Source organism: Stegostoma tigrinum, chromosome 19 (genome assembly GCF_030684315.1).
Source record: "Stegostoma tigrinum isolate sSteTig4 chromosome 19, sSteTig4.hap1, whole genome shotgun sequence".
Lineage (NCBI taxonomy): Eukaryota > Metazoa > Chordata > Chondrichthyes > Orectolobiformes > Stegostomatidae > Stegostoma > Stegostoma tigrinum.
The window spans coordinates 26,372,107-26,396,310 of record NC_081372.1 but is presented as its reverse complement, the minus strand read 5'-3'; the positions used below and the strand labels follow the sequence as shown (position 1 = coordinate 26,396,310).

At 38.4% G+C, this 24,204-nt stretch overlaps 1 protein-coding gene across 3 annotated transcripts in view; it reads left to right on the top strand.

Moving 5' to 3' along the window:
• The window catches only part of LOC125461453 (kinesin-like protein KIF3B), a 33,143-nt gene extending 9,329 nt beyond the window's left edge, over nucleotides 1-23,814 (top strand). For all 3 annotated transcript variants that reach the window (XM_048550253.2, XM_048550252.2, XM_048550254.2), the window contains exons 3-10: nucleotides 219-1,672; nucleotides 5,640-5,741; nucleotides 8,904-9,026; nucleotides 11,436-11,554; nucleotides 12,289-12,405; nucleotides 16,769-16,874; nucleotides 17,087-17,274; nucleotides 21,682-23,814. In XM_048550253.2, coding sequence (XP_048406210.1) covers nucleotides 272-1,672; nucleotides 5,640-5,741; nucleotides 8,904-9,026; nucleotides 11,436-11,554; nucleotides 12,289-12,405; nucleotides 16,769-16,874; nucleotides 17,087-17,274; nucleotides 21,682-21,769 — 2,244 coding nt within the window. In that variant the 5' untranslated portion in view covers nucleotides 219-271 and the 3' untranslated portion in view covers nucleotides 21,770-23,814. The remainder of the gene's footprint in view (nucleotides 1-218; nucleotides 1,673-5,639; nucleotides 5,742-8,903; nucleotides 9,027-11,435; nucleotides 11,555-12,288; nucleotides 12,406-16,768; nucleotides 16,875-17,086; nucleotides 17,275-21,681) is intronic.
• The last annotated feature ends 390 nt before the right edge of the window (nucleotides 23,815-24,204 follow it).

Below are 24,204 nucleotides of genomic sequence, written 5' to 3'. Positions count from 1 at the left end.
AATATTAGTTTGCAGTAGGATCAAGTTCAGAAAATGTGTTGCTGTTAAGTGCTGTGCAAGTTATGGCTTTTTCATTTAAACCTCTGTTGACCAACTCTAATGAAGATTTTGAAGATTATTTGTGTTTTTCGTTTTCAAGATATGACAATGTCTTACCTTACTATTGGTGGATTAACTGAATTCAATAGGAGATTAATGAGTATTGAATTTTTTCACAGGTCGCTCACTGTCAAGAATATTTCTTCGCATTTGAACTTGATCACAACATACAATGTCCAAGTTAAAAAGTTCTGAATCAGTTAAGGTGGTTGTGCGATGTCGGCCAATGAATGAGAAGGAAATTGCAGGTGGCTTTGGAAGAATTGTTGATATAGATGCAAAACTAGGTCAGATTCTGGTGAAAAACCCCAAAGGAGGCCCAGGTGAACTACCCAAGACTTTCACATTTGATGCTGTTTATGACTGCAATTCCAAACAAGTAGATTTATATGATGAGACCTTTCGGCCTCTTGTGGAATCTGTTCTCTTGGGTTTTAATGGGACTATTTTTGCCTATGGACAAACTGGAACGGGGAAAACCTACACCATGGAGGGCCTCCGCACAGATCCTGAAAGGAGAGGTGTCATCCCAAATTCCTTTGAGCATATATTCACGCACATTTCTCGATCACAAAATCAACAATATTTAGTAAGGGCATCGTACCTAGAGATTTACCAAGAGGAAATAAAAGATTTACTAGCTAAAGATCAAACTAAAAGGTTGGAGCTAAAAGAGAGGCCAGACGCTGGTGTATATGTCAAAGACTTATCTTCTTTTGTGACAAAAAACGTGAAAGAAATTGAACATGTTATGAATGTTGGCAATCAGAATCGATCCGTTGGTGCCACAAACATGAATGAACATAGCTCTCGTTCTCATGCCATCTTTGTTATAACAGTTGAATGCAGTGAAATTGGACTTGATGGAGAGAATCATATTCGTGTTGGAAAGTTGAATTTAGTAGACCTGGCAGGCAGTGAACGACAAGCAAAAACTGGAGCTCAAGGTGAACGGTTAAAAGAAGCAACAAAAATTAACCTTTCTCTGTCAGCATTGGGCAATGTAATATCTGCACTTGTGGATGGTAAAAGCACTCACATTCCCTATCGAGATTCAAAGCTAACTCGATTGCTTCAAGACTCATTGGGAGGGAATGCCAAGACTGTTATGGTGGCAAATATCGGTCCTGCTTCCTACAACTGTGAAGAGACACTTACAACACTACGATATGCAAATCGTGCCAAGAATATCAAGAATAAACCTCGCGTAAACGAAGACCCTAAAGATGCACTTTTGAGAGAGTTTCAGGAAGAGATAGCTCGCTTGAAAGCTCAACTAGCGAAACGGGGTGTTGGCAAGCGAAAGAAGAAGAATCGAAAGAGGCAAGGGGGAGAAGGAGAAGATGAAATTGAAGATGATGATGGAGATGGAGAAGAGGATGAAGGAATTAAAAATGAGCCTGAATACTGGCGGGAACAACAAGAAAAACTGGAGAGAGAAAAGAAAGCCATCATGGATGACCACAGCTTAGTGGCTGAAGAAAAACAGAAGCTGTTGCGAGAAAAGGAGAAGAAGATGGGAGATGTGCAGAGAGAGAGAGAAGCCTCTGAGACTCTTGCCACTAAAATAAAGGTATATTATAAAGTATTGCAATAGTTTTTGATTAAATTGAACTGTCATTGCTAATACTTTGAAGTTGGTTTAAATAGTTTTAAAACATTTCATTTTAGACAGAACTTGCAATGTATTGTATGAAATATGATGTTTCGCTTATGATCATCTTTAACATTCGATGCAGTCTCTCAAACTGCTTTGAAAGGAAGATGCTAAAATACTTGCCTCTTCCAAATCAACAGTGAATCAGGAAATGGAGTCACTATATTGGTTTGAAATGTATTTCCATTTCCGGCATAAATGAGGTACAAGTCAAATAAGGAAGATTTTGATTAGGTTTACTGAGTTATTAAGTCTTCCCTGAAGCACTGATCTTACTGAAATATAAGTAGAACTTTTTATTGAAAATATCTATCTTAGTCGCAAGTTGATAGAGTTATTTGATCAGGATTTTTAAAGTTGCATAATTAAAGCTTTCAGTAATGAAAGTCATGAGTGAATTAAGGAAGTGTTTATTTAATTGTCAGTATCTTCAGATTCTAACACACTGAGTATTCATTTACAACACCAGTATGGATTTGGTTTTGATTAAAATGCTTTAAAAAAGACTGAGTAGGTGTAATATGACAGAAATCAAAATAATGGCATATGAGAAATATTTGTACTTTTTAGAGCAGATTTTGCATCTGTCTTTCTGACCTAATTGACACAGACTATCCTCTTAACTGTGTTATTTTAATAAATGTGTGTTTCATGTTCAATTAATCTTGCAGTGGCATCAGATGAAAATTTTCTGAAACCACTATATATTGTGGGCATGCACACAGGAGAGAAAGCTTAAGTGTAAGCTTCAGTTGAAGTGGAGTTACAGAACAAGGGGTTTTGAAAGACTTAGGTTCTTCTTGATTTTTTTGCAAATTTCTCTGTTCAGAAATGAAATGGAAATTCCACTGATAAATTTGTCATTTTTGTAATAATGCGCTGCAACGCTGCCAAGAAATTGTGATTGTGAAGTGTGACTTTTATAGAGGTCGTTCATTTTACAAACGTGAACAGGAATTTGATGATGGAATATGTTGACAAAAAGTGCATGTCCATGGCATGAACATGGTTCCTCAAGAAGATGGTTGTTATTTTATCAGCGTCTGCAGTCTTTGATTTAGCTTTTCTTTCCACTGTTTTCTCTTTCACTCTCTCATGTCATGACTATCTGTCTGTCATTGAAAGGTGCAAAAGAAGAAACAGCCTCCTGTTCAGGCGCAGGACATGTTAAAGAGTAGAAAATCTATTTCTCCTGGGGAATGGTTTTAGTATAAAATATTTTCCTGTGCGAGTTCATGAAGGTCTGTATCTGCCTCAGGTTGAGTGAGGACTGTTTCTAACAGTCTGCCTCAATATGGCGCCTGTTGGTTGTTAGTGATCTGGCACATGATAGGAGTTTTCAAGAGCTAATAATCTGAATGTGGGAACATGGAGATGATCACAGGGAAAGAAGGGTTCGAAGTGTTAGAAATCTTCAAGATGTGTGGTGCCCATTCTTCTGTTGTCATAGAGCCTGCATAGTCTCACCAATATACCATGCCTCAGGCATCCTTGCCTGCCACATCTGAGGTAGACAAGACCATGCAGATGCTACGACAATGGATGAATGGACACCCTACAACAATCACCATACAGGAATGTTCTCGCCCACTGGGAACGGTTCAGGACTCATAGACATTCAATCTCCGACCTTTGGGTAAGCATCTTTCAAAGCGGCCTTCGAGGTACACAACAATGCAGAATCACATAGCAGAAATTGAGAGCCAAGTTCCTTACCCATGGAATCACATAGCAGAAATTAATAGTCAAGTTGCATACCCACGAAGACGGCCTCAAATGTGATATTGGGTTCATGTCGTGCTACGTGTGACTCTACCAAACTGTTTTGAATTTGAAAAATTTTTCTTTACTGTCCTGTTTTGACACCATCACCTTGGTAACTTATGATCTCTCTGCCTTAATTAGTTTGTACAGTTTTCAGTTACTTGTTACTTTAGCTGTATGTTCGGCATGCGACTGTCAGACCTATCATGTTATTCTAGCCATTTGGCTTGTCTCCAGCACAATTTTATTTTTATTTTTGTAATTCTATCTCTACCTCAATTAATCAGATCATAGTTCACCCCTTCGTTTGCTATTGGGCTAGTGACACTTTACTTGCACCATCCAGGATAAAGTTGCCCATCTGATTAGCACTACATCCACAAGCATCCACTGCCTCCATTTACGCTCAGTAGCAGCAGTGTGTACTATTTACAAGATGCACTGCAGAAATTCAATAAAGATCCTCAAAGAGCACCTTCAAAACCCATGACCACTTCCATCTAGAAGCACAAAGGCAGCAGATATATGGAAACACCACTACCTTCAAGATCCCCTTCAAGCCACTCATGGTTCTGACTTGTAAGTATATCATCATTCCTTCATTGTCACTGGGTGAGAATCCTGGAATTCCCTCCCTAATGATGTGTGGGTCAACCACAGGAGGTGTACTACCGCAGCTCATGGATGTGGCTCACCACCACCCTCTCGAGGACGACGAGGGATGGACGATAAATGCTGGCCCAGCCAGTGACGACCACATCCCACAAATGAATAAAAATAAAACGCAGGTGGAGAAGACTTGAATGGCAAACTCCAGCTTCTTTCGTGTGTATCTATTTGTCTCCAGCATTTTCTGACTTTATTTTGATACAATCTGTTTGAAGCAGTGGAAAATTCAGCTGTATGGAGATTGAACAGTAAAATAAGATTAGTTTTAAATGGATTAAGTACTAGTCTGCACAAGCCTCGATGGGAGCTTATCAAATTTTATTTCTGCAGTGCTCATTTTTTACCTCTGAGTGGTGCTGTGCAAAAACGCAAGATGCAGTGGACAGCAGTCTGTGTGCACAATGACTTGGACAATAGCCTGGATTGTGGAGATTTATTACAGGACCATTTGTTGCAGAGGTTATTAAAATAAAGTGGTTAGGAAGGTATTTTGTCAATTGGGGTCACGATAGTATAAAATACAGTATAAAAGATAGTATAAAATCTGCATTAAAAAAGGGTTTGGCACATAGAATTCGATGCATTTATCCTTTGCTTTTTGAATCAAATCACACGGATCATGTCAGGCATCATTTCAGCCACTTAACCCTGACTTTATAGATGGGGAGAATAAAACAAAACAATTTTAATCACAGCTGTTGCACACAGGCATTTTACAAGAATTGACTCAGTGGTTAGCACTGTTGCCTCACAGTGCCCGGGTTCGATTCCAGCCTCGGGCAACTGTCTGTCTGAGTGGAGTTTGCACATTCTCCCTGTGTCTGCGTGGGCTTCGTCCGGGTGCTCCAGTTTTCTCCCACAGTCGAAAGGTGTACAGGTTAGGAGGGTGGGCTATGCTAAATTGTCCATAATGTCTAGGGTGGGGATTGCGGGGTTAAGGTAGGGAGTGGAACTGGGTGGGGTGCTCTTTTGGAGGGTCAGTTTGGACTTGATGGGGAAAATGACCTGATTCCACACTGTAAGGATTCTATGATTGTATGTGTACATGAGAGCTTGAAATATATACAATCAGAGATATGTTTCTTCAATTCACAAATGGCTTTATTGCTGAGAGCTTGACTTTTGCAACTTTACTAATCCTGATCAAGTAACTGTTTTATTTAGTTTTCACTTACAAGAAATTTTTATAACCTAGTTTTTATTGAACAAAAGCAGTAATTCAAATTAAGCCTCATCTCCTTTACTTAGAATAAAATGCAAGAAAATATAAGCATTATTTGCCTTCATATTTACCGTTGATGCTAAAATGCTTATTAGCATTTAATAAAAAGTTATCATCTAATTAAACTGTCACAGACTTCAGTTTCAAACAATGACTGGTTAATATTTGCACATTGTACGTACACAAGGCTGGATATTAAATAATTTATTTTAATGTTTTACTCAAAAGGCTATGGAAAGCAAACTTCTTGTAGGAGGCAAGAATATTGTAGATCACACTAACGAACAGCAGAAGATGTTGGAACAGAGACGTCAAGAAATTGCAGAGCAGGTAACTGAAGGCAGACAATAAAGATTCAAAAGGAAAATACTACACATGTTGGAAATCTGAAATAAATAAAGGTGATTCTTGAAATATGATGCAAGTTAGGCAGTACTAGGACAATTGAGAAGTCACCTACCTGAAAAGTTAGATCGCTTTCTCTGTCCTCAAATTCTGCCTGACCTGTTGAGTATTTCCAGCATCATCTATATTTTTATTTCAGCAAAGATCCAAAATAATGACTTGTTGCAAATTAGAAGTGGCACTGCTGTACGGAGTTTAAAATTATTTTGTAATTGGGAACAAGAATAATTTTTATTTGACATACCCTGTTTGAGATGCTTCTTAACTGCCTTATTTTAGGAAGTATTTATGATTTCTTGCTCGGTTTAACCATAATTGAATTCTGTGCTGATGGCAGAATTTATTGTTTGTTCGATCGTTCACCGGTCTAGATCTGATAGAAAGCACACATACTTTGGATCAAATGAATGATCAACAGGGTGTGTTGGTTAAGGTGTCACAGCTCCTTGAAGTGTTTTGTCTAAATTTCTGTCTTTCAAAATAAGTTTACTTCTTTAAAAAATATCTTTTTAAAACGATGTAGTGAGCAAGACGGCAGGGGAAGCAGTGCGAAAGAACGAGATGGTGAGCAAGCTGCAGGAAAGACGTGACTTCCCAAATGTAGGCGTAATGTGTTAGGTTTCATCAGTAGAGGGATCGAGTTCCAGAACCGTGATGTCATGCTGCAACTGTACAAAACGCTAGTGCAGCCTCACTTGGAATACGGCGTACAGTGGAGCATTTAATCAGTCCTTGGATAAGCGTATGGATGATGATGGGATAGTGTAGGGGGATGGGCTTAGATTAGTTCACAGGTCGGTGCAACATTGAGGGCCGAAGGACCTGTTCTGCGCTGTATTGTTCTATGTTCTATTCTATCACTTCTCTTTAGGGGGGAAAAAAAAGCATTAATTGAAGAGGCACTAAGCAAATTCTTTTGCCCCTAAAATGGGCTTCCCTTACAAAATAATCCAGTTTGATGATGGATTTTGACAGGGACACTGTCTCTATGTGCCCAAGAACAGTGGAGTGAATATAGGTCAATCAAGCTCAAGGAAACAAAAAGATACATTACCCCACTTTTGCTGTAGAGCATGCCAGTTTGTTGTAGTTCTGTTCAAGTGATTCATTGATTACAAGACTTCCACTAAACCTAGGTTTGCCTCCATTTATCTATCCTGTCTTTCCCTATTAATATCCTGAAAACCTTAATTAGATCAGCCCATCCTAAATTCTAAGGAATAAAGTAAACTCCTTCCAATGCCAATCACAGGTGGCATGGTGGCTCAGTGGTTAGCAATGCAGCCTCACAGCGCTAGGGACCCAGGTTCGATTCCAGCCTCAGGTAACTGTCTGTGTGGAGTTTTCACATTCTCCCCGTGTCTGCGTGGGTTTCCTCCGGATGCTCCGGTTTCCTCCCACAGTCCAAAGATGTGCAGGTTAGGTGGATTGGCCTTGCTAAATTGCCCATAGTGTTCAGGGGTGTGTGGGTTATAAGGGGATGGGTCTGGGCGGGATGCTCCAAGGGGTGGTGTGGACTTGTTGGGCCGAAGGGCCTGTTTCCACACTGTAGGGAATCTAATCTAAAATTCTTCCCAGGTGTGGTGCCCAGGTCTTCTCACAGTACTCTAAGTGGGTTCTAACTAGGGTTTTGTGTAACTGCAGCATAATGTTTGCATTCCTACACTCCAGCCCTTTAGATATGCGGGCCTGCATTTCATGACTATTTTCTGCACCTGTTTGTGGAATTTTAAAGAGACAAATTTCATTCGACATCCACTATATTAAAATCCATCTGCGACAGTTTGCCCATTCACCTAATTATCAAAATCCCATTGTAATTTTATACTATTGTTAACACTGCCCATTTTGTTTCATCAGCCATCTCTCACCTATCCCCCCCTCCCACCTCAAGTTGCACCTCCATTTCCCACCTGCTAACCTCATCCCGCCTCCTTGACCTGTCCATCCTCCCCAGACTGACCTATTCCCTCCCCACCTATACTCTCCTCTCCACCTATCTTCTCCTCTATCCATCTTCAGTCCGCCTCCCCCTCTCTCCCTATTTATTTCAGAACCATCTCCCCATCACCCCTCTCTGATGAAGGGTCTAGGCCCGAAACGTCAGCTTTTGTGCTCCTGAGATGCTGCTTGGCCTGCTGTGTTCATCCAGCTTCACACTTTATTATCTTCGCCTCCATTATGATCATTACTCCTGAGGAGGAAGAGGTGCTCATAACCTCATGCGTGTCCAGTAATCTACAGTTGTGACCTGCAGTTTGGTTACCCTTGGTCTACCATATCTGTTTTTAATGGACGACCAGAGTAAAATTGAAATGTTTTATATATGAAGTAATCATGTATGTTGTATGTGTAGCATCAATTCTCAGCCAAGTGTGAAATACTGTAATAAATGGATCTTTCTATTTCTTGTTTGTGTCGAGTCTTAGTATTTACTACAGGAAGCATAACCAATTACTTTCTCTGATGACAAGAATGGTAATTTTTCACAACTTAAACTGATGATGAAAACAGTTCAATCTTTTATCATCCTGCAGGTCGCCCATTAACTTAAGCAAATTGATTGATTATGATGCCACAGCAGTGAGTCTGAAACGTGTTAATACTTCCTCTCAGGACTGACACTGTCTGGAATGATCAATCACTCCCTTTCCCTTCCCCATCACGTCTCTGACTGACATTCTACACTGCTTCAGCATCAACACTCAATGTTAATTAGCTGCTACTAAATACTGACTGATGTAATAGGAGAATGAAGGGGTTGATTATAATTAAAGGCAGAATACATGTGTAACAGAAATAATGGTGGGTGTTTGGGCCAAAGCTTGTTGTTTTAAAAATAGATTTTAACCACACTGTCAACCCAAAAATGAACTTTTATCCAAAGTTATCATAGTGAGTTTATTTTTTGATTTCTTGATTTCAAATTTCATTTAACAATGTGCTTGGCATGTTTTACTGCTTCTAATTGCTTTATAGATGTGAGTGATTTTTTTTTTAAAATTTCAGGTACAAGGTGAAGAGTGAAAACACAGAAGTTCTGAAATAATTTCCTCATATTTCTTCCTTTCTGATTTCTGTGTTAAGAAACGCCGGGAGCGTGAGATGCAGCAGCAAATGGAGACTCAGGATGAAGAGACACTGGAGCTGAAGGAGACGTACAGTTCTCTCCAGCAAGAAGTGGATGTCAAAACCAAGAAGCTGAACAAGGTAACGTGGTATCAATGTTCTATTGTTGTTTACTTCTTTCGAAAATTGTGTACAAACCAATAGTAAAGCAAATCTAAAACCTTGAAACGCCAATCTCTAAGAAACTGGACTTAATTGTGGAATCAGAATTGTACACATAACCAGCAAGTTAACATGCTTTGTGTTTGTATTTATTAAAGTAGTAAGCAGTTCTCAGTCAGATTCTGATTGATTCATCCAGGCTAAAAAGAAATTGAGAATCGAGTTTATCATATCAAAGTCAATTTATTCCTTCAAAATGTGAGGGAAATTAGAATTCAGGTTCGTTGACCCCAAAAAGAATTAGACTGTGGTGTTAGTTTTGTCATTTTAGCATATACCCTTGATAAACAAGAAGGTGCATGGTCAATCTCAGTGACAACATCTTTTCATCTTAAACATCCTTTCCTGCCCATGTTGGTGGAAGTGTGTGCCTTTGTCTGTATAGAACGAGGCTTGCCATGTTACTTTGCTGCATCTTTAACAGCCTAACTGTTTGTTGAGCCTGTTGGAAGAATGTTGACTACAGCTGTAAACTCATATGGCTTGAGTAAGAATCTGAGGTTGTGAACGAAAAAAAGATCTCTTTTTAACTAAATATCTTTATGAACATGGTATCATTTATGTTCCTGCCCAACCAATTTTAGCGAGCATTGGATTCCTTTCCCAAAGTACAGTTGTGAATATCTTTATGATTTACAATTATGTTCCTCAGTCAATAATCGTGTTCCCGTGTTAAAGTTTCACTTGACTCTGAATGTTATATTTCCAGCAGCCTGCTTCTCTCCCCGCCCCCAGTATTCTTTGGGTGGGGAATATGTTTTACATTAGCGTTTTCTATGCCTGTACTCATCTTCCAAATTGAACAGCTCACTTATCTCAAGCCTTTGTGTAATATTTAGTATGTTGACTACTTGCAACGTCTATCACTAGAACCAGAACATGTGATCACAAAATAAAAGATGGACAGGAAAGGATTCCATCCAGCCTGTATCTCTCAAATGTGGTGACTTGCCCATCGCTACACATACTTCAAGGGAATCACAATAGTATGCTGTACTTTATAGTGTATGGTCCTGCAAATAGATCTAATTCACTTTGCCTAAGTTTTTGCTTTCACAACATACTTCAATCATTCTTCCCATCTTAGAAGCATCTCGATCACTCATATCTGAACTGATTCTTTTGTATAAGTGTAAAACATTGAGTGAGAGTGGCAAAATGTGTATGTACTTCAGAATTAGTGTCCCGTTAATCTGTGCAATGTTAATATGGTTTATATTGCAATATAGCTCAGTAATGTGTTTGTTGACAACTACTTCATACTGTTTGTGTGTTGTCATGTTTGAAATGGCCGATCACTTATAAGCGATTTTCCAATTTTTAAATCTGCCTTTGGATTTGAATTAGAATTAGAATTATTCAGTATGACATGTATTGGCTATTGTGTTTCTTTCCAAATGAAAAATTAATTGAAATCCATCTGCCAAACCATGATCAATCTATGCATTTGGTTTAGGCAGTATTTGTTGACACCAACAACTATGGGCAATTGTGCATGCGCAGGGACGTTCACAGGTTTGAACTGGGCTTCAGTTTTGAGGAGAGGGTCACAGGATTGGAGCGAAGCCCCCAGTGTCAGAAGGGAAGAGGTGGAGAGCCAAGGAGCCAGAATGGGGGTGGGGAATGCTCGGAGTTGGTTCAAGCCTCTATTAGCGCAATCATCTTTCTATTTATTACCTCCGCATGCAAAATTGAAAAACAGTTTTAAACTAAATATAAAAACAAAACAATCCTTACTCTGTTCGTAGTGCAGATCTCTAATTTATGCACAAAAGTTAGATATTTTATAACATTTATAAATGCTTTTACTTGATAAATCAGTAAGCAAATTTTGCTATTAAAACTATTGGTTACGGTGAGGATTTTCATATGATAAAACTTAATGTCATTTTTAAAATCAAATTTAATACTGTCATGTTAATCAAATGAGTAATATTTGTATTTTTGTCATAAAACTGCTGAGCATACTAAGCAATGACTAGCTTTATTATATTGCACACAGATTTTCATTTCCTAAGCATTTTCTGGGATTATGAAGCATCTTGCTATGATTTGTGCTAAAAAGTGTGGAAACTTAAAATTAGTTCTCATCTCTTCCTGTGTGTCTGAAGACTATGTTAGAACAGATATTTTAATCACAAAATTTCATTTGACAGCTGCTGCTCTCAATAGGATAAATAGTAACCTGGTGTAATCATTTTTTGTGGTCAGAACTACTTATTAGCTGTATCCAAAAGGTAAAGCTTCTCTCCAGTCACTACATAACAAGAAGAGCGATTAACATTTTATTCAAACATATTGTGTAATTTGAACAATTTCTTTTCTTAGTTATTTGCTAAGCTCCAAGCGGTAAAAGCTGAGATTCATGATTTGCAAGAGGAACACATTAAAGAACGACAAGAGCTGGAACAAACACAGAATGAACTCACCAGGGATCTCAAACTGAAGTATGTACTGGTATCAGAAAAAAACAGTTGCTTAAAATAAATGATAGTCAAAGAATTGAATTTCAAGTTCTTCCAGTAAGTCATCAGTTGCTTAACATGGGTTTGTTTGCTTGTGCTTGCTATTTGCTGGTTTAATTTTTCTCAGTAAGTGAATTACTCCACTGGTGTGGAATACTAAACAAGGCTATCTCTTTTCATTGTTTCTGCTTTTATTGTATTAACATTTAAAGTTAAAAGGGCTGTTTGAGAAATCTTGATGTTTTCTTTGGAAAATAGTACATTTCATCAAAATATTTCAAGTGATGACGGAATTTGACACTGATCTCAACAAATTATGCTTTACAGCATGCAGATCAAAATCCAGGTAACATCTTAAGTGGGAGAAAGCAGTTCAGTACTGATTTATACAAAGAATAAAGGGTTTTTGTGGAGTAGATTATCTGCAAAATAATGTAGAATGAAAGTAAAAGAAGTGCAAATCACAAAAAAGATTCTATATTCTGATTCAGTGATTTCTCTTGACCACCAATAGCCTTCTCCCACTCAACAAAAGTCATATTTATTGTCACTGATAGCTTTGTAATAAAATCTGAATGAGAATGATTTGGCTAACACAGTTAGATATAAATTCCTAACATTATTCATGCAAGCTGAAAGTGAGCAGCCATTTAATTTACATTGTCAGAAGTTCATCTTTCACATATATTGAACAACATACTTCTGATTGTTTTAAGGCACCTTGTAATTGAGAACTTCATTCCTTTGGAAGAAAAGAATAAAATAATGAACAGAGCTTATTTTGATGATGAAGAGGACCAGTGGAAGACCCAACCCATTACACGCATTGAAGGGTGTGTATACCTAGATTTCCATAGAAGTTATGGTATCAAACAAGCTAAATGTTTATGCTGCTTTGAATCATCTTCCACCTTCCCCATTTAACTATATTATCTTCCTTCCTCTATCAAGTAATTATCTTAGCCTAAATACACCTGCCTCAAGTACATGAGTAATTGAGCTCATCTTAAATGACTCCCTCTCTTTTGATCTATCTTTCTTATGTAACATTGTCCCTTCTAGTTTCATTAGTAAACACTGAGGCAAAGAAATTAATCATAACTCCTGTCATTTCACTGTCTTTACCTGTGCGAATAAATTGTGCATTGTTTATTGATGGTATGCTGATACAATTTTCATTTTTAAACTTCCATCTGTATACCACTGTTCTGTATCAGTTTCAAATAAACATAGCGAACTTGATGATACTTAAGTCAATGCACTTCTTGCATGCTGTACCCATTCCACGTCTGTCCTCACCTAATACTCAACCCCACATACATAGGACATTGACTTAGGTTGTGAAAAAACCGTCTTTATTTTTGCCTTGGTACAGATGTGAGACTTGCAATTTTACAGGATGCCAGTTCTGTCATCTGTTACACCATTTTATGTGTTTATTAAAAGTACCTTTTTGATTACTTAAGTATCAAGTGCCTTTATTTTATCAAAGATCCACTAAATCCTAAACAACATTAAGTAATATGATCTTTGCACTCTTTTTAGGCTGCTTTTAATCTGCTTTGTGCCTGGGATAGGCTTATTTTCCAGATGCACAAGGGATGAAAAATGAGCAGTGATCTTTGATGCCCAGATTTCTGATTCCTTGAAAGTATGCTTGGGTTTTTGAAGGTTTCCAAAGGAAGAGTGGTGAAAGCAAATAAATAGTACGATAATGAGACAGCTTGTTACAACAGGGGCAGACGATGGCCTAGTGGCATTAACGCTGGACTGTTAATCCAGAAACCCAGGTAAAGATCTGGGGCCCAGGTTTGAATCCTGCCACACACAGTGGAACTTGAATTCAATTAAAATAAAAGTCTGGAATTAAGAATCTAATGAAAACCATGATTATAGATTGTCAGAAAACCAATACACTAGTGTCCTTTAGCAAAGCAAACTGCCGACCTTATCTGCTTTGACCTACATGTGATCTCCAAACTCCAATGTGGTTGCCTCTGAACTGACTGTCTGGATAATTAGTGATGAGCACTAAATGCCGGCCTACCTAGCGAAGCCCTCATCCTGCAACTGAATTTTTGAAAAGCAGAATACGTTTCAAGGTATTCAGTCGATCCTGCTCATGATTTTGAAAACCTCAATCAGAGCGCTTCTCAGTCGCCTTCTCCCTATGAAGAACAGCCCCAACTTCTTGAATCTGTCCACATAGCTGAAGCTTTTCATACCTGGAACCATTCTAGTAAATCACTTTTGTACTGTTTCCAATGCATTCACATCTTACAATGTAACTCCCACTGATGTACACATTAGTCCAGCTGAAGTTCAACAAAAACGTTTTCAAATCGCATTCTTGATGTTATTACACGCTCTGAAGTAGGTTGAACTTGACTGGGTCTCCTAATTCAGAGTTATGGACACTACTACTGCACCACAAGATCCCTCACTCTGGGTAGGGATGATATGCCTAAGTATTATCCACCATTTGCAAATCATTAACACAATTAATATATAATTAACACTGCAGTTCTTGTCACACAGTGATAGTGTCCCTATCCCTGAGCTAGGAGGCCCAGTTTGAAGTCCCACCTGCTCCAGAGATATGCCATAATACATCTGGACAGGTTCAGTTTAAAAAAAAATGTACAGTTAATACTGTATCATATTTCTTATTTTGTAATTTTTTAATTTTCTTGACAACGTGCTTGGAAGTATAGCAACATCAAATGGGTGTTTATACTTCTACCTAGAGCTATCCAAAATGTTTCAAAATTGTGTGGGTTAGTGCTAATGATAGGTAATGACTGCTATTTAGATGTAAGATACAAATTCTGAAGCATAAAAAAATGACAGATTCATGCGGCATTGTTAGAATAAAAGATTTGTGAGATCTATACTTGAAATGTTTTTTACAACAGATCATATTCTGGAACTACAAATTTTTTTATGGCTGTCATCCTACTGGTCAGATTATTGCTTCAGCTTTTTCAACTGTAATTCCTATTTCCATATCTCTCATTCAGTCCTCTGAATATGCCTTTCACAGGTGAATAAAATTAATCTCTCAAAATATGTTTTCGAACTAGTTTTATCTGCCATTTTCTTGGTAAAAGTTCGGAGATGCAAAGCATATTAAACAAAACTAATTGTATATTTAGTATTTCATAGTAGTACTAAATTGCACTTCGTTCGAGTTACTTCAGAAAGGAAAACAAACATATATTCCATACCAATGAAACACAGGCCCCAAACCCCACCTCTTCCTCCGGTACATTGATGACTGTATCGGCGCCGCCTCTTGCTCCCCAGAGGAGCTCGAACAGTTCATCCACTTCACCAACACCTTCCACCCCAACCTTCAGTTCACCTGGGCCATCTCCAGCACATCCCTCACCTTCTTGGACCTCTCAGTCTCCATCTCAGGCAACCAGCTTGTAACTGATGTCCATTTCAAGCCCACCGACTCCCACAGCTACCTAGAATACACCTCCTCCCACCCACCCTCCTGCAAAAATTCCATCCCCTATTCCCAATTCCTCCGCCTCCGCCACATCTGCTCCCACGATAAGACATTCCACTCCTGCACATCCCAGATGTCCAAGTTCTTTAAGGACCACAACTTTCCCCCCACAGTGATCGAGAACGCCCTTGACTGCGTCTCCCGCATTTCCTGTAACACATCCCTCACACCCCGCCCCCGCCACAACCGCCCTAAGAGGATCCCCCTCGTTCTCACACACCACCCTACCAACCTCCGGATACAACGCGTCATCCTCCGACACTTCCGCCATCTACAATCCGACCCCACCACCCAAGACATTTTTCCATTCCCACCCCTGTCTGCTTTCCGGAGAGACCACTCTCTCCGAGACTCCCTTGTTCGCTCCACACTGCCCTCCAACCCCACCACACCCGGCACCTTCCCCTGCAACCGCAGGAAATGCTACACTTGTCCCCACACCTCCTCCCTCACCCCTATCCCAGGCCCCAAGATGACATTCCACATTAAGCAGAGGTTCACCTGCACATCTGCCCATGTGGTATACTGCATCCATTGTACCCGGTGCGGCTTCCTCTACATTGGGGAAACCAAGCGGAGGCTTGGAGACCGCTTTGCAGAACACCTCCGCTCAGTTCGCAACAAACAACTGCACCTCCCAGTCGCAAACCATTTCCACTCCCCCTCCCATTCTCTAGATGACATGTCCATCATGGGCCTCCTGCAATGCCACAATGATGCCACCCGAAGGTTGCAGGAACAGCAACTCATATTCCGCCTGGGAACCCTGCAGCCTAATGGTATCAATGTGGACTTCACCAGTTTCAAAATCTCCCCTTCCCCTACTGCATCCCTAAACCAGCCCAGTTCGTCCCCTCCCCCCACTGCACCACACAACCAGCCCAGCTCCCCCCCCCCCCACCCACTGCATCCCAAAACCAGTCCAACCTGTCTCTGCCTCCCTAACCGGTTCTTCCTCTCACCCATCCCTTCCTCCCACCCCAAGCCGCACCCCCATCTACCTACTAACCTCATCCCACCTCCTTGACCTGTCCGTCTTCCCTGGACTGACCTATCCCCTCCCTACCTCCCCACCTATACTCTCTCCACCTATCTTCTTTACTCTCCATCTTCGGTCCGCCTCCCCCTCTCTCCCTATTTATTCCAGTTCCCTCTCCCCATCCCCCTCTCTGATGAAGGGTCCAGGCCCGAAACGTCAGCTTTTGTGCTCCTGAGGTGCTGCTTGGCCTGCTGTGTTCATCCAGCCTCACATTTTATTACCTTGGAATTCTCCAGCATCTGCAGTTCCCATTATCTCTCATATATTCCATGCCAGTTGTAGCTGTAGTGGCTGCTAATATTATACTCTGTAAACCATGACTAGTGCTTTTTATGCATTGCTTGAGAATTTCAAATTCCAAAATGGCAAGGAGTTTAAAAAAAATTCTATTTATCTATATGGTCTAAATAAATACTACTTTTTGAGGAACAGTCAACTTAATCAAAATGGGAATGGACTTGGACACTGTAAATGATAGTCATGTTGGCATAAACCCTTATATTGTTAGAAAACAATGTATCTGGATTAACCAAGGAATGCCAGAAGAAGCACACCTGTTTTAATATATGAAGATTACATGGAAATGATAAAGTATATAAAACCTGTGTTCAGTTTTGAGTATTTTTCATTTTACGCCTAGCAATCAGCAGATGATGAAGCGACCTGTATCAGCAATTGGATACAAGAGACCACTTAGTAGCTATGCAAAAATGGCTTTGATATCAAGATCAGACCCCCGATACACAGTGAGTAAATGACATTGTAGATAAGTTATAGATCTTTTTTATGGACTATGCTGTTAAAATATTGGTTATTCACAACAAAGAAGTATTTTGAATTTACAAAGTAGATTTATTCTGACCGTTGCCATTTACAAGTGATATTTATTCTGTTGCAATAATCTTCGGTTGTATGACTGGCTTATTAGTTCCAGTTTTATATTTGTATTCATTTGCAGGCTGAAAATATTTTACTATTAGAATTAGACATGCCCAGTCGAACAACTCGGGACTATGAAGGGCCAGCCATTGCACCAAAGGTACAGGCTGCGCTAGAAGCTGCTTTGCAGGATGAAGATGAGCTACAAGTAGATGCTTCTACATTTGATCCACTGAGAAGTAGTAGTGCACGAAAATCAAAGTCCAGGTGACTACAAAATAAGTCGTCAGTTACAGAACTGATATAATAGATAAATGCTTATCTTTTTCATTTATCATAAAATGTCTCAACTGAATTAGATTATATGGGTCCAAATTTGAACAAGGTCTTGAGCTTTCGGTTTCGATGTCTTAAATAAGAAGTAAATGTATAATTAACATGATAAGTAGATTTCATTTTGTAGCTATTCTTTTGAAAAGTTCTTTGTAACTTTTTGAATACAATTTTGTCAATCTATTTCCGTGCGAATGTTTTTCAAAAACTTGAACCATACTTAAATATTTTTAAAAATTGCCATTTGCCATTTGTACTTTGCCATTTTTTTTTCTTTTTGCTGTTTTCTGTATCCATGTTTACAAAAACCTAGATTTCAGCGTCATTTTTTGCACTGATGTGCTAGACTAAACCATCTTTAAGAGTGAGGGTGCTTCTGTAGCCACGCCTTCTGTTTTTTTAAAATTGCCTATCATGTTTCAGGACTGGATGTGGAAGGACTACTCTGAGCTTCAATCTAATCTCTGCATACATAATTGCTTTGCTCTGTCTCTTGCACACTTGTTCCACAGTTTTATACGTGTAGACTTTTGTTGTAGCTTCTTCGTGTTGATACTTGGTTTAATGTGTGTGGGTGCTTCTTTTGCATTCTTTTCTACTCTTCTCATTGATCCAGTATTGGTTCTTTGACTTGGTATGATGGTAGACTGAGAATCATGCTGCACCATAAAGTTTGTAGATTGTGGTTTGATGCAATCAAAATGTATATTGTGCGTCATGGATGTCCTGTTTTGAGCTGCTTGATCTTTACTTTGAGGAACACTTGTGGTAATATCCTTGGGCTCCATTATTGACCTCCAAACACCGTAATCATTTTCCTTTATATTGGTATGACTTCACCCAGCAGGAAAAGTTTTCCCTTGTTTGCCATTCCCTCCACCTTTGCAAGGGCTTCTCAGAGTCATAAATTGTCAAATTTATCAAATTATCAAATCACTCTCATCTCACCTCTGAAGTTTAGCTCTTTTGTCTGTTTGTGCCAAAGCTACACCGAGATCAAGAGCTGAGCTGCCCTGTTAGTGAATAAGTTATTCCTTTGCAATTGAATACCTTTTCCAACACTTCGCTGATGATTGACAACAGACTGATGGGACAGTGTTTGACTGTCTTGGCTTCGTCCTGCTTTTGGTGGACAGAGCATACCTTGGCAATTTTCAATATTGTAGGGTAGAGGCTAGTATTATAGTTCTATTGGAAATGCTTAGCTAGGAGTGCAGCAAATTCTAGAGTTCAGATTTTCATGCTATTGCATTATCTATTGTCAGCAGATTCTTGACATCATGTGGAGTGAATCACATTGGTTTAAGACTGCCATCTATGATGTTGGGGACCTCAGGAAGAGGTTGAAATGGATCATCCGTTCAGTATGTCTGATTGAATATGAAAGCAAATACTTCAGCCTTGTCTCTTGCATTGACATGCTAGGATCTGGCAGTGTTAAGGATGGGGATATTTCCAGAGCAGTAACTTATGTTAGTTGCTTAATTGCCCATCACCATCACAACTAGTTGAGGCAGGATTGCAGAGCTTTCTGATCCATTGGTTGTAAGATCACTTAGCTGTGTGAATGCAAGCTGCTTCAGCTGTTTGACATGCAAGTGGTCCTTGTTGCAGTTTCAGATTGACATCTCATGCTTAGGCACGCCTGCCGCTGCATCTGGTATGCATCCTTTATTGAACTTGGTTTGATCTCCCATTTTAGTAATAGTAGAGAAATACTCTGGGCCCTGAGGTTTCAGATTGTGATTGAATACACCTTCGTTATTGATGATCTATGATGTCTCATGGATGCCCAGTTTTGAGATGGTAGATGTGTCCAAAGTCTGTCTTATTTAGCTTGGTGGGAGTCCTGTACAACATAGACTGATTTGATACAACTGGGTAAATTACTAGGCTATTTCAGAAGTTGGTTAACACTCATCCACGTTCTTGTATATCTAAAGTCAGGTTGGCTGAACCATTATAAGGAAGGAAGATGCCTTTTGTGGGATATTAGTAAATCAGATGGGTCAATACAATGAGATAACAAGGTGTATAGCTGGATGAACACAGCAGGCCAAGCAGCATCAGAGGAGCAGGTTTCGGGCCTAATACAATAATCTGTTAGTTTCATGGTCAGTATTACTCAGCTATCTTTTTGCTCCAGATATATTAATTAATTCAATATAAATTCTACCAGCTCCCTTGATGGGGTTTGAAATTGTCCCTCCACTGCACTCTTCCTAGTTTCTGGATTACTCATTCAGTAACATGATGGCCACCACCATCCCTAGGCCTCAATTTTACTGCATTTAAATTCCCCAGCTGCCATTGTGGGATTGGAATTAATGTCTCCTGGGTGACTGGTCAGTTTTATAACCATTCTGCTGTATTCCCACATAATTTCTGTTATCAATGTGGACAAAGAAATATATGACAAAAATAACATAACACGGCCAGATTGACTGATTTTAAAATTTATATCTGGTCCAAATATTTATTACTCAAGACAAATTATTATCTTCGAGTGCAGCAGAGTATTTCATGTTGCAGGCAATTGATTAGTGTTAATTGCTAACTGAACATTTACGCACTTACGCTCTGCTCAGTCTTTCTGACCTTTTTTTAAGACTTTATCTTTAAACCTTATCATCTATGCCTCATGATGAAAATCTCAAAATGCTTTACATTTCCTTTAATCTTGATTGCATTGTTTGATTTTGGAAGTGGTAGATCTTTTTCTTAAATGGCTCTCTTTAGCTTGAAGGAGTAGCCAAGGGCTATCTTGTGTTTTTTTTCAAACTAGATTGATTAGTTTATTTCTGCAGTACCTGTAACTAAGTTAATCTTGGTGAATATTGGATCAGTAGCAGTGTTTGGATGCTTGAGGCTATCAGAGAATTATTGTGCATGAGCATACTGTTCAGTCATGAGATGAAGTCATTGGCAACTGTTTTGTTTCTGAAGCTGCATGCTTTTACTTTAAAAGTTCTACAGTCTCCCTTAAATGCAACTGAACTCTTCGTTATGTATTTGTGTTAATTGTACAGTTAAAACATAGTCATTTTTATTCATTCATGGGACATGAATGTTATGGCGAGTGAACCAGTTCAGAGAGACCTATGAAATAAATCTTACCAAGTAATCTGGTATCTGAAAGGAAGTACCATTTTAATTCATGTTCAATTTGGAAACCTTCTGGATTTTAATATCAGAAAATGCCAGTTTCAATAAATACACGTTAAAGACAGACCAAGGCAAATTGTTTAAGGCTCATGTCCTACGCTTTTTTTAAACAATTCTCTTTAAACACCTTTTAGACCGACCTGACCCTCCCCCACCAGTGGACATCACCTGCACTAATGATTGTATTTATTAGACTGAATACAATATTTTTAATATTTTAAATAATTAACTTTAACACTTGCATAAATTCAAGGAGTTGTCAAGTTCATTCATTATTATAATTTGGGAGTATAGACATATTTTGCTGTTTAGTGCAGACTGATTCTGAGTTTCCTATTTCAAATTTCGTAAATTAGTTTGGAGTGAGTAGTGTTGTTGGTAAGTCATTATAAGCTACCTTTAATTCGGCTACTTATTGAGAAATTCCAGTACTAAAACAATGATTTGAACTTTATTGCATGTAGCAATCAAAGTAAGACCCCTCAGGCAAGTAATGCCTCAACTCAGCTTGGCTTTTGCCCAATTAATGGTGGAATTTAACGACAATTCTGTCTTTGATGTCCAGGGTTCAGTCCTTGTGTACTGTTCTACGAAGTTCTGTTGCTGAATCGTTCTGGGTGTTGGATTCTTATGAAATGTTCTCTTTCGAGTTTGTGGTGTGACGCTATTGATGATCCTTTTAAATTTGTTTGTCTCCAACATTCATAACACTTCTGGACACCAAGTCTGTGGCTTGCCAGCTTATCAGAAGTAGCTGTCCAGTTCCTTGTTACATTCAGTGTTAGCAGTCTATTTGAAAACACATCCTGTCTTGTAATTAACTCCTTAAATACTTCAGGACATTGCTTCACCAGGAAGTCTTAATTACTAATTTTTAATGAGGAGCAGATGATAAAGCAGTATTACCTCTTCTCTCCCAAGAATTAGCTTGCTTATGTTGCTTTGACTTCTTCTTCCCAGGGATGATTTAATTAGCATATTGCTTTTAATTCCTTTGCAGCAGCTACTCCTTGTCCTTTTCATCTCACAAAAACAATTTATTCCTGAAAGTTATTGCTGATTCTTTCAATCCGTGAAGTTATTCAATTTCTGAAGTATACATTGTCATAGTGGGGTTGCATATTCTTCATGAAAAAATGCTTTTGCTAACTACAGTTATGTTTCTGTTGTCTTCAGGCCTAAAACTGGGCGAAAAATTGGCCCTTCATCAGTTGGTTCTGGAACCACGCTCTACCCACAGTCTCGCGGACTTGTTCCCAAGTAAACCTCATCTCCCGAAGATGAAGCTTGTTAGCAGGGAGCTAAAAATTAGTTGAATAAACTGTATTTTGGGCCTAATTTTAGTCTGCCCCCTCACATTAGACATATAACTTGGATTCAGTTTAAAATTTTACATTTCTTTTGTTTTTACAGTGTAAATCATTCCACTGTGAGACTAGGACACCTTCCTAGGTACCCACAACTCTTAATCTGACAAATTTCCTGTTTCATAATATAACCCAAGTGGATAGTGCCACTGCTTGCTGCTACAAAACCACATTATCCTATATATATCTATATCAAAAGAATACCTCACATTTTATGAGGCAATTTATTGTATTTAAAGATTTCTTTAAAATGCTGCATAACTTTGTCTTTAATTTATTAGATTTTCTCGTTGCAAAATTGAATGTAGATACAGTAGGTTTGAACTTTTGTTATTGTATAGTTGGTAATTTTCAGAAACACTTTTTATGGCTGTTTAATTTGGCTGTTAAATGTTTCGTATAATTTTTTTTCAGACCCGACAATAGAAATAAACAATAAAGCTGGCCAGTGGTCTGACATGAAAATACACAGTTAGTAATTGTTGCTAATTTAGGGGCTATCTAAAGATAACCTGTAGCTTCTCTGAACCATATTTTGTAAAACTCCAAATCAGAAGCCTTTTAACCAGGCTGTCAAAGTGGCGAATTAGTTTAGCAGCAACAGACATCGTTCAGGAGTAAATGTGATTTACTTAGTTTCACATTCTGCCTGTATAAGGTCGTAAGTATTATTTACGTTGTTGGTTCTGAATATAAATAACATTTGTACACCAACTTATAAACAAAGCTTCCCACAGTGATATTTGTTTCTTTTTCAGATTACTAAGAATGTATCCTAACTCAGATTCTAAAATATTTGTACTTCCAGTCACCTCCAAACTTGATGAAACATTATGCTGTCACAAGGTGTCACATTTTTTACAGCAACTAAGTCCATTAGTTATTGATGTGCAGCAAATTATCTGTATCACAGAGTCTCATTTGACAGAATCACTGGAAAATAAACCATGTTGATTTTTATGTCTAACCTGTGATTCATTAAACAAGGCCTGGCGTAGAAACTGCGATTTTCTAAATTTTTCCCAAATATGCACAATAATTGGTCAGTTGAAGTGTTTCACTAAATTATTTTAGGTAGCCAAATTAAAATGTTACTCACTGCTTTTGTTGCAATTATTGGCATGTTTTAAAGCATTATGTCTGATGGTTCTTTATATTACAGGTCAAATACATTATAGCATTCAAAATCAAGTAAGGAATTAGGACTGTGAAAGGGGATGACTGAGAGTTTAATTGAAGCTGCATAGTAAATGGCCCTGATTTAAAGAGCAAACTGAGTGTGATCACCATAATTACATGAGACAAGGACTTCTGATGCAGAGAAAAAAAATTCTTCTATTGCCTTTTCCAGAAAAAAAATGATATTGACGTTGAAGAATACTTAAGATATTTTTTTAAAAATTCAGTATGGCATTAGATTTGACTGTTGTAACCTCATTTAATGCAGTGCTTAATAAACATCCTTCAGAGGATCTTGCCCATTGTAGTGTTGGCTGGAAGTCCATTTTGTGTTAGAGTATCCTCATTAAGCTATTTGTTTCACATTTCAACTTAAAAAGTGTGGGACTCTGTGCACATCTTGTTACAAGGTACCTTATTTTCTTGCAAAATCAGTACATAGAGTTGCCATTTTCTGTTGAATGCTCAAAAAAATAGATTGAGTTTACATATTTGGCTCTGGTTACAAGAGCTGAGTTTCTAAAAAGTGTGCATTTTGTTGGACACTTAAACTTTCATTGGTACTTTTCAAACTCCTGTATCAATTTCAAATAGGGTGAGAAAGAGAGAAATTCTCAAATGCTGATTTTAAAGGTTTTACAATTTTCCAGCAAGATGCAATATTTTAAAGTTGGAGTTAGGTTTTCTGTATCTCAATCAAGCTTACAATGAAGAAAACATAAAGGCTAAAAATGAAAACGTTTGCATCTTTTAGTAGATTCATGTGGGGGGTGGGGTGGGGGGGTGTGTGTTGTGTGTGTGTGTCGGGGTGGGGGGGTGGGAAGCAGCAAGGCATGGAAGGTTTAGGTTACAATAATTTCCCTAAATACTCTATTTCAGATATTATTATTCGACTTCAAGTGACCAAAATCTTAGCATCAATAATTTGAATCAGAAATACTTAATTATATTTGCATAGAAGATTAGTAAAGACAATTCCAAGTAAATTCCAAGGTGATTAATATATCTGTCATGTTTATATTCTCATTTTGAGTGTAAGCAGTATCTGTAAAAATATCTAGAGTGTTAATGTTGAATTATACAGTTTATCCTCTAAATATTTTAATTTGTATGGTCCTAAACAGCAAACACTGTGAATGTATCTGATGAAATT